Source organism: Ciconia boyciana, chromosome 3, assembly GCF_034638445.1.
Source record: "Ciconia boyciana chromosome 3, ASM3463844v1, whole genome shotgun sequence".
Lineage (NCBI taxonomy): Eukaryota > Metazoa > Chordata > Aves > Ciconiiformes > Ciconiidae > Ciconia > Ciconia boyciana.
Genome location: NC_132936.1, coordinates 39,721,873 through 39,737,783, shown reverse-complemented (window position 1 = coordinate 39,737,783; position 15,911 = coordinate 39,721,873). Strand labels below are relative to the sequence as shown.

The window sequence follows — 15,911 nt, the reverse complement described above, 5'->3', positions numbered from 1 at the left end:
TTGCATTTAAATTCAGTTTGCAACACATAAATTTTAAGGCAATAGTACAAATTGTCTAACTTATCTTTTGGTTAAATATTTTGACAATATGAAGATATAAAATGAGCTGAGTATTAACAATCACAAAAAATGACACAGACGAGAATTTCAGTGACAGAAACTGCTGATAACAATACGGATTGGTTCAGAAAGTGTCCAGATCTTCACATTAAAATTGGTTCAGAAGATGTACACTAGACATTAATAAAAAGTTGCATCACTAATTAAATACTTTGCCTAGCATAAAGTTGAAAACTATCTTGCTTGTGGCAAGTAAAGCTACTCTAAATTTCTGCTGGGTGAAATCAGCAAATTCCAAAACAGTTTGTATATTTTTTTTCTTCTATAATGTACCAGTTAAAAAGAAGCCTCCTGTCTTTTTGAAAGTCAAGCCACTCTAAACTCCTGTCAGTACTACCAAGAAGAGTTCAGAGTCACTCTTAATGCCAGTAGTGGAACATGAAGTATCTGTAGATCCCAGCTGTTTCTTTCCTCTGAAATCAATTGGCACTATGAACCCAATAACTGACCGTGAAGTACAGAGGGAAAACTGTGTGTGTGCCTCTGCTAAGACGTGCTTCTGGCTCCCCAAATCACCCCATTAATAATGAGTTTCTAGGAATGGAAGTTAATATTTCTGTGTAAATGAAACACGACTTCTAAATATTACTAAAATTTGTCTGTACTTGAACAGTAGACTATAGCAATGCTAAAGAACACGGTGTTATATTATCTTTCTGTGCGACACCAGCATTTATTCATTTGCCATTCATTACTGAATAGAGCTGACAGGCATGGACACTGTGGTAATACATGTTCTCATTATTGGAATATGAGAGTCTCACTTATGGGAACATTCAAAGTTTGCAGACCCCTAACGCTTATTGCTAACAGTTAGTAACATATGCTTTACGTCTTTTTTTGACATTAAATCCCTCTCCATATTCAAACACTGCATTTGAGAAAACATTTGAATCTTGAAATCCTAACGTCTCTATCTGCTCTGCAGAAATGAAAGAGATTTAACCAATATCGAAAGCCTGAAAATGTGAACCCATTTCTGCAATGGACACAAGCACCATTTGAACAGTTATTTTGGAAGAGATTTTCCATAGAAACGGTAACTTGAAGTTTGAGTGTTGTTTTAACAGGACTCCCAAGCTTTCAGGCTACCTAGGACTTTAAAATCTCTTGGTTGTTAGGTAAAAAAAAAAAAAAAAAAGTAGTAGTAAAAAAGCTGCTGTTTCATACTGTCACAGACCACAACCCCTCGTCAGTATTCTGCTCCTGGCGTAATAAATGAAAATGGTGCCGTGTGTCTTTGTATGCAACACAACCCAGTTATCACTTCATATGCACAAATCTTCAATACTGACTGTACATACTGTTTTCTTCAGCTAATTAATAACACACACTTACATCGTCTTCTGAAATTTGTTCTAACGGCAGCTCAAAGTAATTGCTACCAGTACCATTTCATTTAGTCCCCACCCACTTAAATCACTTTACTCCAAAACTAAGTTCAGCCAATTTATGGTAATATATGTACACCACATCTCTCAATACTCCACAGATCACTCCGTTAGGCTTCAATTACAGAATAAAATTGGGGCAATATATCCTCCCTAGCGTAGCCCCGTGTCGTAACCAAGACCTTTAGGATATCTTAGATAACGGAAAGAAAACCCTTCCGGGGACATATTTCAGATATCTTTGGTGACAACAACAACAACCTCATAAAGAGGTTCTGGAGAGATCTAGTGTATGTGCAGTTTTGGCATCCCTCGATGTATTATTATAAGCCTTAATGGCAGGACCACACTGCAGGCAGGGGGAGCCTCAGTGGCTTCGGCTCGCCCCAGCCTCCGGGCCCCGCGGATCCCCACCGGGCTCCCCCAGACGGCGCCCGCGTGGGAGCGGCTCCGGCCGACCGCCCCCGCCGCCGCCCCCGGGAAGCGAGAGGCGAGCGGGGCGTGGGCTGGCGGCCCGGGCCGCGCCTCGCCGCACCGCACACCTAGCGCGCGGGCCGCGGCGTCCCCTTTAAGAGGCGCGGCGGGGCGGGGGGCTCTGCCCCGCGGTACCGGGCGGCCCGGCCAGGCCCGGCCGCACCGCACCGGGTCACCTGACTGCGCCGGGCCACCAACCTGCGGCGGCAACGGCAGCGCCAGCGCCGCGCGGCTCCGCTCCGCTCCGTCCCGCCCTCTGCACCGGGGTAGGGGGCGGCGCTGCTGCGGCAGTAGCGCGGGGATTAGGCTGCGGGAGGATTAAGCCGCCGGCTGGAAATAGCAGCGGCGGCTCCCGGGCGTGGACGCCCAGCGCATCCCCGGCGGCGGCGGCGGCGGCGGCGGCGGGAGGGGGCAGCCCGCCCCGCACCTGGGGCTACCGGGCCGGGGGAAGGGCCGGGGGGGGACACACGACTGCTGCGCCGCGGGGCGCCTCGCCAGCGGGCAGCGCGGCGGGCCGGGCCGGGGAGCGGTCGCGGCGGGAGGCGGCGGTGCCCTCCCCGGAGCGGCGGCGGCAGGAGGACGGGAGGGAAGGACGCACTGACAGGTCGGCCGCCGGCGCCCGCTTCATCCTCTTCTCCCCCCGCCGCGTCGTCCCGGGCTGCTGCATGGCGCTGGGCGCCGCCGCATCCAGCGGCGCCCCGTTTCCCGGCGCGGGGGGGGTCCCCATCGGGGCCAGGGGGTGGCGGTGGGGGGAGGCACCGGGAGGGCATAACATGGCGCAACGGTGCCATAATCTCCCACCGGGGAGGCGGCGGGGCGGGCGCTGCGGCGGGGCCGGGGCGCGGCGGCGGCTCCCCCGCGGGCCGGCTCGGGGGTGGGCGCTGCCGGGGCAGGTGGTGGTGGGGGGGGTCCTTTCCCCCCTTCCCGGGGGCTCGTACGTTATTTGTGTGCAGCCTCCTTCTGCTGCCATCGTTACTTCCCCTTCATCCTCTCCCTGCAGCGTCTGAAATACCCTTTATTTCTGCCCCGGGCGGCTTCTAGCGAGGCAAAGGCTTACACAACGGGGCGGGGGGGCTGCGCCTCGGGAGGGGCCAGGCTGCCTGAAGGACCATTGTGCGTGTGGTGTGGCTGCGTGTGTCCGTGCGTGTGCGTGTCTCTGCCGTGCCCTCCCCACCCGCCTCCCCTCGGCGATAAACCCGGACTTTCCCCTTCCCCTCCCGTGTTTTCCGCCTCTGCAGAGCAGGCAGCAGCAGGCACGCCAGCGAAGATGTCGGGTCAGACGCTGACAGATCGCATCGCAGCTGCTCAGTACAGCGTTACGGGATCAGCCGTAGCCAGAGCCGTCTGCAAAGCCACCACGCATGAAGTGATGGGGCCCAAGAAAAAGCACTTGGACTGTGAGCATCCCTTTTTGTTTCCCCAGCGAAGACCCGGGGCTGAGGTCTTTAGCGTGCCTCTGAGCCGTCTGGCTGTCGCGCTTGCTGTAATCCAGCTTGCAAACCGTAAGAGTTACGAGAAATCTCCAGGAGAGGATGAGTTATTATTGCATTTCTTCTCTTCTTGCATAATACTGCTCTTTCGGCCATTTTTTTTTCTTTTTTTTTTCCCCTCATGACCTCTTGCATTTTATCCAGGAAGGCAGTGCAGAGCGTGCCTTGTGGATCAGGGGCTTGGAAAGAGGGGAGAGAATTGGGCACAGGGCAAAATGGACACGCGCTTGTCCCTGCCTGCTTTGGTCAGGATTAAGCTAGGCAGAGACATAAATGCTATGCCAGGAGCTGGCCAAGCACCGGTAGGAGCGTGGCCGTCTCCACAGCAGACTTCTGAAGGTTTAGATGGTGGCATGTTTGAATGGCAAGGCACTTGGGTAATGCTACGCTATAGATTAGGACAGCCTTTGGAGAGTTTAAGGACTGTTGCTGAGGCCGCAAATATCAGAGAGCAACTTCATGAGCTGCCTGATGGTTTGCATCATGTGTCATTGAAGATGGCTGGTGGCTTTGTCTCATAGATTTATGGTCTATTCTGGACTGGCATTAGCTAGTTAATGCATGAAGCAAGGTTGAAGTCAAAACGTTTCTGAAAAAACAATGAGCTAGTGATATTTTGTCTTGACAATTTTACTTCTTTTCAACCCACTCAACTGTCAGTCCCTGCTTGGAGACACCAAGGAGTAGAACGGTGAAAGAATTCAATTGCATGATGTTAATTGGCCTTGTTTACCAGTAGTAACTCTGTCCAGCATTGCACTCACTAGATCAACAGCAGGTTTTAATGTCTAAAATTAAGTGTTTCCCCCCCCCCTTTTTTTTTTGGACATGGTAAGAAGCACTTCAAGTAAAGATCAGCAGGTTTTATACCAAGCAGTCTCTTGGCTGCTGGCTGTTACTAAGTAATGCTGGTGCAGGTGCATGTAAGTACAATTCTGATGATGCTGTGTTTCTTAAAAGGAGGTAGTATTACTTCTGGAAAATAATTCCACATTTCAGTGCTAATGACTTCATAGCTGACCCATAAAGTGGCAAACAGCATGTTGGTCTTCCAGTATATCTAAATATTCTTGTATATATGTCTAAGGGATGCTGACATAAGTGGCATTGGTTGAAGACTGACTTGAGTTTGAACCATCATTTAAATAGATCGGCTGTCTTGATATCATGTATTCTCTCTTTTTTTCTTGTATCTTTTAAAAAATAATCTTGGTTATTGATGTCTGCTATGTTGCTGTTTGGTAGCTGTCGACACTTCTTAATCTGTAGGCTGTGTCTGGACAGTCCTACTGTATCTTTTACTAGAAGCTTTAGCTTAAAAAAAAAAAGACTAGCTCATGTTTAAAAGCATGCTGTGTCTCTGTGTGTATATTTTAATATATATATTCACACACATACATATATGTACGTGTGTGTGTGTATATATATATATATATATAAAATAAAAGTACTATCTGGAATAGGCAGGATTAAAGTGAGGTAGAAATAATTTACCAGTGCTGTATTAAGGTCTGGAAAGGGATTGTGTTTGCTAATATTACTACTTCAGAAACTGAGCCAGTAGCATTCCATGCAATTTCATACCCACCTGCATGTAAGACACACAAGAGGAAGAGAAATTATAATTTCCTGGGAAGATACATCCTTGATTGTTTTTCCTTCCATTTTCCAAGCTGTATATAACAGTTGAGAGTTTAAGTCACTGTTGTCATTAAAGGCAGAATCTTGTCAGTGGAGATATGCACATTCAAAATTATGGACTATAAATGAAAATCAAGTTCATGTTTTAGAAGAACAAATATTCTCAAGCTCTTAAGCCTGAGGCATCTCCTCAGAGCTATGAATTGTTAGGCACTTCCTTGAACTCTGACGTATATCTTGTGAACAAGTGTTAAAATGGGCCTTATATTTGTAATGAGAGAGTAAATTAAAAATTAATCCTCTGAAAGAGCAATGCCCCCATGCATGCAGGAGGTACTGCTAGGTGGAGGTAGATCTGAGCCACGTGGCCAACTGCATTTCAAGTTGGATAAGTAGCATTTGAAGACGTGGAGAAGGGAATGAAAGGTAAAACTTGCTAATGCCTTAAGATAAGTTTTGAGTCAAGGTGTGAAGGATTTAGACGATTAAAACTTAAGGTACCAGAGAGCGATGGTTGGAATGATGCTTTATGAAGAGCTGTAGTTCTAGTATTGGTGTGGGGGTTCCGTGTCCTTAGGGAACTCCATAATTTTATTTAGTGTCTTAGTAGCCAGGTGTCATGTCACACAACCTATCTTCCACTGCCCTGCTTAGCAGATGGGCTTTGTAAATTAAATGGGGAGATCAACTATTTAACATGAGTTAAGTAGTCCTGTGAGGATGGGACACAATGATGCCTGTCCTAATATGTTTTCTGCAGAAGATAATAGTTCCAGAGGGTTCTAGAGAGATGATAGGTGACAAGGTGTGGGGTGTCTTTTTTTTTTTTTTGGTTGGTTTAGGTTTTTTTAGTGAGTACTACTTAGAAGGAATTTGCTCTGAGGAATAAAAAGCATGATTTGGGTATGAGTGCATGTGTGTGAGGAAGGGAGGAGAGAACAAAATCAATGTTTTCTGTGAACAAAAGCTGAGCTGCTAAGTGTTTACCTTTGTGATTTTCTGTACTTGCGTAGCTTACAAGTGCAGGCTTTAATATGGATGCTGCGTAGTGGCTGTCCTTTGGCATGGACTCTGGGTGCTGCACAGGCTTGTCATGTAAAGAAGTACTGAGGTATGATTAGGTTGCTGTCGTATACTCGGTAGTAAGATTTACCATTTTCTTCAATTCCAGCTCTCATACTAGTGAATTTCCAGCAGCTGTGGGAAGGAGTGCCAGATGGCATTAAATGCATTTCCCAAGTCCCGGTGGGGAGAAAAGGAATGTAAATCTAGGATGCTCTGATGGATGGGGCAAGCCGTTGCAGTTGGCACGTTAAGAGCTCTGACCCTTTTGGACTTGACAAACTTGTTGTCTTGAAGCCGTATCATTGTGGTGACTTTACCTCCCTCAGCTAACCATGTTGTGTTAAATAAATTACAATTAGATACAGCACGTGAGGGAAGCATTTCTGTGGAGAAGTGGGGATTAGCAACTTGATTTTGCTGCAGTGAGAAGGGCCATTGCAGAGTGGGCGAATGAGCTATATGGACTATGTTACGGATATATGAGCTGTGGTAATTCAACTGGGAGGGCAATCCTATTGCACAGCATAGAAGTTTCATTACCAGAATTGTTCTGAAAGATATGTGAAGGCTTCAATGAGGGTTTTAATTGTGTGGGGCAAGTAAAAGCCAGCCAGCGACCAGCCTCGGGTGTGAGTGACTCTGATGGTATCAACAGGGAGAAGCTTTCAGAGACAGGAAATAACTTGACTTTCAAATGTTAAAACATGTAATAGATGAGGCAAAAATAGGTAGATCTGAACTCAGCTCCTTTTATAAAGGATCTCAGAAACGGACTGTCAAGCTTTCATTTAGGGAAGTGAATTGGAAACCAGTGAGGTTGTTGCGTCTGCAGTTGGTCATAACAAGTTCCTGCTTCTGAAAATGATGAAAATGTCTGGGGTTTTCCTTGACTTATTTTGTTGAGTGAATTGCTTTGCAGCAGGAGGAAGTTCTGGAGTGTGTATTCTAAAAAGACCACGTGGTGCCTCCTTACTTCAAAATAATTCTCATAAGGTAGAAGGCCCTTCTGGAGGCCTGATCAAGAGCTGGGAGATTTTCATGAAGTGTGGAAACAAAGCAGGTGAAGATCAGGACTCGATTTTCTGTGGCTGTGGAGATGACCTGTGTATCTGTAGTAACATCTTTCCATCCCAAGCCTAACTTTGCATATTTGTATGTGGCTGGCAAACAAAGGCTCTAAAAGGAAATTTATAGTTTAATTCATGCTGGTAACTGAACAGCAGGGCTGGTGTCAGTATTTTGCTTATACAGACACTTTTGTTCCTGCAGTGTTTTGCCTTTCTCCTGCAAACTGTGGGAATGACCTAACAAGTTTGAATCACTATGGTCTCTAGTTTTGAAACAGAAGTGGCTGTTGACCAAAAGCAATGGGTTAAGCTTTTTTTCTAGGCTCAGTAAAGATGAAGTTGCTAGATCCCACAGGTCAGTCTTAGAAACCTCTAGCTCATTCCTGAGGAATATGTCTGTCTCTGGTTTTTTTGAGAGGTGGGGGTCAGTGGAGCTATCTCGAGTCGCTAGACTTCAGTCACTGTTCAGGTTAACTTGGATGCATGTTTCAGAAGTTGTTTGCTGTTTAAGTGATTTGGGGAGTGTTCCAAGTCTGTTGGCAGTTGGGGCCCTTTCCTAGCAGGAGTAGCGCAGACGTACAAGTACTGCATTGCTCTGCAGTCCAGGTGACACTCTGTCTTTTACCGCTGTGGAAGTACCTTCAAGAAGATTGCCAAGAACAGAGTCCCTGTACAAACTGGGCTTAATTCTTCACACTTTACTAATGAAACTACTTTTGTATGCCTCACTGTATCTTGTATTGCAGTAATTTGTCACAGTTTCCATGTACGAGAGAACTGACTTTGTTTAAAAGTTAGCGTTGAAGATCTGCTGTAATACAGTGTCTTGGTTTTTGTTGTCACAGCTGGGGTGAATTCTAAATTGTGAACAACTCCTTGTCACTCCAATGAATCTCTTTCATACCTGAAAAGAAAAAATCCAAGCAAGCAATTATTTTCTTTAATTCATTAATGGATATTGGATTAGCACATTTATTTTGTGTGTGTGTGTGTAAGGACTTGTCATCAGTCTCTATGTTGAATAGCTCTCTGTTTCTGTGGGCTTCTTCCATGTCCTTTCCCAAAACAGTATTGAAGACTAACTTCATTTGGAGGTCTCTGAATAGGAGTAGAAATGTCTGTCCTGGGTAAGGGGAGCTAATAAGAAGGCTTTTTAGATTAGTTCATCTTGAGTATTTCAATGGTATTAACTTTCAGTTCCTCCCAGCCCCATACTGTTTTTAAGGCATGTGTAGTACCAAGAGAAGGCTGCCCTTTTAATTAAGCTAAGACTTAGCTAGCTAATAATTTTTCAAAATATGTTTGAAGCAGGGTAGAAGTTTGAATTCATGTTAAGATACAAAGGTTGAAACATAGGCAGGATCACTTGATCTTGTGCATCTGAACTGTTCTGTGTTTAAGTCGTCTTATGGTACAATGCCTAAGGCAAGGGAAGATGAGGAAACAGAAGAGTGGGTGGACAGTGTAATATTAAACTTTCTTTCATCCAAACAGTGTAACTTGATAAAGCTAGATTGACTAGTCCTACCCTCCCTCCCCTTGGCTTTTCCTCAGCTGAAGGCATGTATTCTTAGACTGTTTTCAGTAGTCATCAAGGTCCTTCTGTTAAACATGCTTTGTCAAGGTCATGGATGACAAATTCTGGGACAAGTCAGGTCTTTTTGCTGTACTGACTTCCATTGTAGACCTTGATAATGGAGTAGCCATGCCTTTCTTTGAGGCCCCTAGTGCATGAGATGGGCAGTATGACAGTGAGCATCTGTCATAGTTCTAATCACTTCTATTTAGTAGTTGAATATGTTTCGTAAGTCTCATTGTTACTCCCTTAGATCTTGGGTGGCAGCAACTGAACATCTTTTAAACAACAACAACAAAATCTGCAGTTTGATTTCCTGTAGTTTGATTTGATCTGTGCCTCTGATTTCCCAGCCTGGCTCTTAAACCCTCCACCGTCTGTGTGTGCCTTACCTGGGCCTCTGCCACTAGTGAGGAATTCTGTGAAGTCTACGAGGAAGTGCTCTGTTGGTGTGGTCAGTCCATGCTTCTGTGTTTCTGCCCTGTGGAGGATCCTCTGAAGTGCTTAAAAGTAGATGGCAGTCAGGATAACTCTGAAGGGCATACGGTATTTTGGATGCTATTCATCTTCCCTGCTTATTGCTGGATGGAGAAATTGGTAGCCAAAGAAGAGAATTTGCTGCCCTCTTAGTCCCCACTTCTGAAGAAATGGTAATATATCAGAGGCACACTGTATTTTTACAACACCTGCCTCGAGTATTTTTCTGCTAATGCTCAAAATACTCGAGACTACTTCGCTCTTCCTACCCTACTTAACTTCCCCCTGGTACTGGGTGTCCATGGCAAGGTGTTGGCTGCAGGAATGGCCTCTGTGAGAAGAGACCAGGGCTTGCTCCATGCCAGACACAGCAGATTCCACAATGGACCCACTGCAGGACACAGCTGAGTCCATCCACCAAGCCTGTGGCACCTCCAGGAAAATGTATTTAAGAAAGGCCTGAAAACACTGGACAGGCAGAGGAGGGGAAAAAGTGAGAAATGGCAGAGGGAGCACCAAGGTCAGAGGTGGAACCTTTCTGAACCCTGAACTCAAACTAAATGATATGATAGATATGAATGATATCCCCTGCAGCCTGTGGAAGAGACCCCTATTCTCAGAGGTCAGAGCCGTAGCATCCCCCTCTGCTACCAAAACCTTGCCACGTGCTGCCAATATACCCCCTGCCCCCAAAGAAAAGAAAAGGGAGAGACCTTCCTCAGTCAGCTGTGGACATACGGTCTTGCTGAAGGAGCTGGCTCCACTGTTTCTGGGGGTGGGGAAAAATGAGGGGGTGTGACATTATATCCCTTCCCTTAGTCTTACTATAGTCTAAAGATGAGTCAGTGGTACCAAACAGTATCATTAAGTTAACATGCCCTGTTCCTTTTTGGAGCTTCTTTTCAAGGCATAGATCAGGATGCAGGTAAGGGTGGAAAAGCACAAGTTCTGGTGTGTGCCTAGGGAAAATACAGTAGTCTCACCAATGAGTGTCTGATGAATCTTGACTCTCCAAACTTCCACACATGGCATGCAGATTAGGAGCAATATTCTGCCTGGTTTGGAGAGAGGGGTTTCAAATACCATGAAAACTAAAAAGCAAGGAATAAAGCAAGCCAGGAAATCAGGGTCTGAATCGCAGCACAGGACATCTAGTGTGCTGAAAGAATGGGTCATCTAGCATGGGGCTGAACCCTGAACTCAAACGAAATGATATGATAGAAGAAGCCTTCCTAGTAGATTTGCAGGCAGTGATCTGTAGCACAGGGTTTGCAGCAGTACTTTTGTTCCCCTGAGTCAGCAGTGCCAGCAAGATTGCAGTGTGAAGCTTTATTGGTAAGTTGCTATTAGAGTATCCCACCCCATCAGACTCGGCATGGTTGCATGATTTTCATACTGGCCAAAATTTTGCTTGTATGAGAGCTTGGTGGCTTAAATAAAACCTGAATAAACCAGATGTTGGCAATTGCTAGAGGGCAATCGGAATACTTGGCAGAGGCTAGCTTGTCACTTTGCGGAGTATGATTAAGTCTGCTTTTTCTGGAGTCTTGCAAACTGCATGCTAGACCTTTAAAACTGTTTTGAATACTTTTAATCTTGCTAGTTTGATCATGTTTACTTCTGAAGAGCTGCTTGAAAACACTGAAGATCAATACAAAACAAGTTTTGGAAGGGTGGGCTCAGAGATATATTCAACAGTCATAGCTGGTAGCCAGTAAGCTGCTTGCGCTCATAAAAAAATTCTTCTCTTTAGGTTGTGAAACACGTTTGCTGAAGCAGTTGAGAGTGTAGTCCACTAGGAGAGGGAATATACTGGCAATCTGGACTAGTGCCACAAATGGTATTGGACATCAGCCTTGAAACATCGCTGTGAATGTAGGTGGAATACTAGAACAGTGTTTTCTAGGCTGCTGGCAAATTGGTGCATCCACTGGGCGTCTGAGGCTTGCAGCTTAGTCGTAGGCACAGTATAGGAAATGGCAGTACACTGTATTACCACCGACTTCTGGACGAACCAAGTCTAAGTACCCTCTGTTCCTCCTCCCTGCCCACGATAATGCGATCTCATGCTTTGTTTTAGATTATATCTGTATCTTAACTTAGTTTAATGAAAGGTATTGGATGCTGAAAAGTCCTGGTGTCATGCTAATGTTGTGTATTTATGTAATCTGTGCTCTGGCCATTTAGGCTGAGGCGCTGTGTCAGTCGGTTGCTTTTCCTAGAGTCTGTTTTTTCTAGCTATTGATAAAACTCAAATGTGTTATGATATTTCTTGTAGAGGAGATTTTGTGAGTACATAGGCATGATCATGCTTGAAAGCCACCAAGAAAGCACACCCTGCCTCTCATATGTACTGAGATCTGAAAGTTGCTGACAGGATGTGTCTGCAGCTTGGGTCTGACTCGTGGCAGTCAACTCTTTTCTTGGTTGTAAGCCAATATGCAAAATTACCACAGGTAGAAAGCAAGTTGGCAGGAACTCCTGTGTTGTAGTTGGGCTGCAAAGCTCTAACAAAACAGTTGAGCTGTGTGCTTTGCCAGGGTGGCTTTACTTTCTCAAAGAAGGAATGAAAAGAAAGCAATGTCCTTTGCTAGTTGTTTCTAAGTATTTAGGAGATTAGGTTATAGCTGAGATGTGAAACACCGATAAGGGTGGATTGGAGAGTCTGGTGTCCGCTTGAGCTAAGATTGTTCTACCATATATTTAAAGGACCAAATAACATGTCTTTTCAAGAAAGTGTCTTAAACTTTGTCCTAAAGAGGTGGGACAAGACTGTGGCTTGACTACTGGCAGCGTAGTCGATCACTTCAAACTGACTCTTGGCTTGGCATGAGTGTGGATGACACAATGGCAGCGGGTGCTTCCACAGCAGATGGTCAGCGGTTAGCCTGCAGAGCCTGGCAGGTTCCTAGTGCCTCTGGCATAGGTTTGTTGTATCTCTTAAGTCTCTCTGATAGTTTACCGAATGTTCTAAAATGGTCCTCCATAGAAGTGAGAGGAAGACATGACTGCTCAAAGCATGAATAAAACATGCTGACTTGTCGCCCACATTCTTAAAATGTATGCAAGTTTACAAGTTTAGAGGAAGGTCCTCAAAATAAGGCAGTGATCGGTTATCTTGCCACAGTGCAGGACTGCACTAGCTAGAGCATACATCTTTACGCATAATTGAAGAGCCCACATAGATGCACTTAAGTGGGAGTTGAAACTGTTTTTAAAAGGACTCTGCCTTTCACTTCTTGTTTCAGAGAGTGTAGGACTTGTATGAAACGGGGAAGCCAGCTGGCCTGTTTCCTGGCTCTGAAGGCTGCTGTTTCTCATTATGTAGAGGTCGAATATAGATGCAAGCTTTAACATATCATTGCATCAGTTCTTTAGCAGCCCTGAAGTTTTAAAACCTAACCTTTTCAAATGGAGACTTGGGTTTGGATCTTGCTGCATGACTCTGGAATCCAAAGTGCAGTTATTGTGCCTGTAGCTCTTAATCTAAGTTTTATAGCTTCATCTAAACCTATTTTAAGAGAACATACATTCTGCTAAGGGGCAGCAAGCCAGAGGAAGTCAGCATATCTAGTGTGTCAGTGTTTTGAAAATGTGTAAATTTTATTATGAGTGATGTTTCATTAGTGGCATCTGAAACAACGTTATTTTCATATGTGAGCCTTGCCTGTGACTTTCTGATCTGATCTTTCATTCTAAGCCATTTAGAGTCTGTCTGGTTTTGCTAAGCTTGATTTAAACTTCAGATTGCTCTGTTATTTGTGAATGGCGAGAGTATTAACAGGTAAAGTTTGCTGTGTTTGGAATAGGTGAGTTTAAAGAACTTCCTCTTATTTGTCAGGAAACTGGAATTTGCTTAGGCAGTATTATGAGACGCTACCTTTCAAGACTCACCTCCATAGCATGCTTAGGAGTTTAATTGACACTTCTGGGTGTTCCAGTCTAGAGATCTGACTCTGCGTGAAGCTTTGCTGCCTGGATGTGAGCCTGCGTGATGGATTCCAACTTCCCTACTCATCAACAGCTTCATAGGAGACTTCCACTGCCAGTGGCAAACACATCTTCCAGAGGCATTGGTGACTTTGAACTGTTAGATAGAAACTTACTACTGTCAGTTTTTTCTAAATGTTACTAGTTCTAAACTGCATCTTCCATCTCTCAGGTGGATGTTCCATTGAGTTTAACAGATTTTTTTTTTTGCAACATCAAGAAATCTGCAGTATACGAAAGGCTGCAGGCTCATGTTGAAGAGTAAAGTCTACTGGTAGTTGATGTTAGTTTTTTAAAGATTTCTGAGACTTAAACTCACCTGTCTGTGTGGCAGAAGCAAAAGGTTCTTGTTTAACTGCTGTAGTACAGGGGAATGAACATAAAGGAATTGCATGTTTGATTTCTTTTTTAAAAGAAAGGAGAGAGTAAAGCTCCATCTAATCATGAAGGATATCAGTCCGTTTGTGAAAAAACTGTTTTAAGACACAGCATTCACATATGAGGCAGCTGTCTGGTTTTAGGAACTCTTATGGTCTTTCTGTTGCATTATAGATAAAAGACAAAATGGATGGAAATGATTGTACCCGTGTTATAAAGTGCTTGCTGTTTAATTGCAACTGCTTCAGTATGCCTCTAGGACGTCATACTGTTGCACTGACTGTATGGACAGGTTTGCATTACACCTGGTTTCTTTTTCCTACAGATATGTTCATGTTTTCAACAGGACTGTCTGCATAGTTGTGGGCATTTCATTCCCAGTTAAGAATTTCAACCCATGCTAAGCTTCTGGTGGCTTGTCAGCTCAACAGAGTGTATAGGCTCTGGCCTTGCTTAGTTATTTTTCAGGCTGACCCTACTGAAGGTTATGTTGTCCTATGACATCCACTGACAAAATAGCAGGACTTTTAGAAGAATCTGGCTGAGACAGTAGGAAAAACACAGACCATGGTCTGGATATTGAAAGTTAGATGTGTCAGCTGCTGAGCCTGCCTACTCAACTGACCTGTTTCTAGCATATGGGCTGTAGCTAATTAACATGTCACTGAAGTTGCTTTCACATTGTCCCATCCCCGCCCTATTTTTTTATGTATTCCCAATGTGTTACAGCCAAGCAGTGCACCTGAAACATCAGGCTGCTTCCAGTATATTTTCAGTCTCATTCAGATTTGTAGTGGATTACAAATTGCTGTTCTGGGCAGAGCTGATAGGCTAGTGACAGTTTCACTTCTACAAGTTTATTAAAAACAAATGGTTTTCTGAGGAACGTAGATCATTTGGGGGTGGAAAGCACTAACCAGGGTTCATTCTTCTCGGAATAAAACCAACAGCAGCACAGAACTGAAATAGCTCATGTACCATGCCTCAGTTGATTACCACTTTCTGCCAGATGTGGTTGGAGTGTAAGATCAGCCCAACATGTAAAGGCTGATTAGAAAATGCTCTGGTGCAGAGACTACAGTAAATGACTCCATGCTGCTGTGGAAAACATGAAATCCTTACTTTTCTAGTGTAGCTATGCTGTTCTGGATAAAAGCCACACCTGACCCTGTTACTGATATTCTAGTAAACAACCAAGTGATAAGAGTTACAAATTGATATAACCAACAGATAATGTTAGGGGTTGTTCACCCTTATGGAAGGGTAATCACAGGCCACAGCTGGAATCCTGCTATCCAGTTACGGTAGTCAATTAACTAGATCTTACTGGCTTTTCTCCTTTTAGGCAATAGTCTTGCAACAATATACCCCCTTTAAACTTGTTCTGTTGTATGCAGCAAGACTGAGGATGCAAGGGGACTGTGGCTTTAATGCTTGCATGGATGGAGAGAACAATTCTACCCCTTAGAGGAAATTGAATAAATGGTTTGAAGGCTTGGCAGAAGATTGGCCGATGGCCACAGTTTCATATTTCTTCTATAAATTAATGTGTATTTTGGTTAAGGCTTCCAGGTTGGAACTGCTGAAAGAAGTGTCTTGTAGAATGAGGTCTGAGATTTGCCATGTGGGATAAAAGTTCTTTTTATGCAGAAAGTTATCAGTCAAATGCTTAACACGAATGCTACTTGTAATGTTAGTGGGGTTTTTTCTATGTTCCTGCCTCTCCTAGAATGTGATATCTAAGATGCCATAGCATTTCTCCAAGACAATTGCTTTTATATTTTAACCTTATAACCATTGTTTGGTGTCCACCAAATGCAAATGGCATTTTTTATATCTTAAACTATTGACAGCTGTGCAAAAAAGGTAGTACAATGGTGATTTGTGGCTCAGCTGCTATTTGCAGTAAATGACTAAAGTAGATAAGTGGCACATCTAGCTCCAGAATTACTTGATGTTTCATATCGACATAAGCAGAACTGCTCAATTCTTGTCTTTGAGCGGAAAAATACATGTAACTGTTGAGCTGTTTGTGGAGCAGGATTTGGGTGGAGTGAGAGTGTGGAATGGGGTCTCTGGGTGAGAGGAAAGGAACATTAGAGCAGTGATTTCTCCTCTTTCCCCTGCTTTGCTGAACTTGTATTCTTGCCTGAGACAAATTCTTTGGTATTCAAAGTGAGTGAATTCTGTACAAATGAGGTTCAAGACTGCGCTTCTTACTACTTTGGACAGGGGAAAGATT

At 44.3% G+C, this 15,911-nt stretch overlaps 1 protein-coding gene across 3 annotated transcripts in view; it reads left to right on the top strand.

The window, feature by feature from the left end:
* The first annotated feature begins 1,987 nt into the window (after positions 1-1,987).
* Positions 1,988-15,911, top strand: part of SNAP91 (synaptosome associated protein 91) — a 71,765-nt gene continuing 57,841 nt past the window's right edge. For 2 of the 3 annotated variants that reach the window (XR_012041384.1, XM_072855388.1), the window contains exons 1-2: positions 2,456-2,589; positions 3,224-3,382. Coding sequence is in view for 2 of the 3 variants with exons in the window: in XM_072855388.1 (XP_072711489.1) it covers positions 3,253-3,382 (130 nt within the window). In the remaining variant the exon portion in view is untranslated. Of the gene's footprint in view, positions 2,252-2,455; positions 2,590-3,223; positions 3,383-15,911 lie in introns of those variants that run through there. The other variant, XM_072855386.1, reaches the window with a different exon arrangement.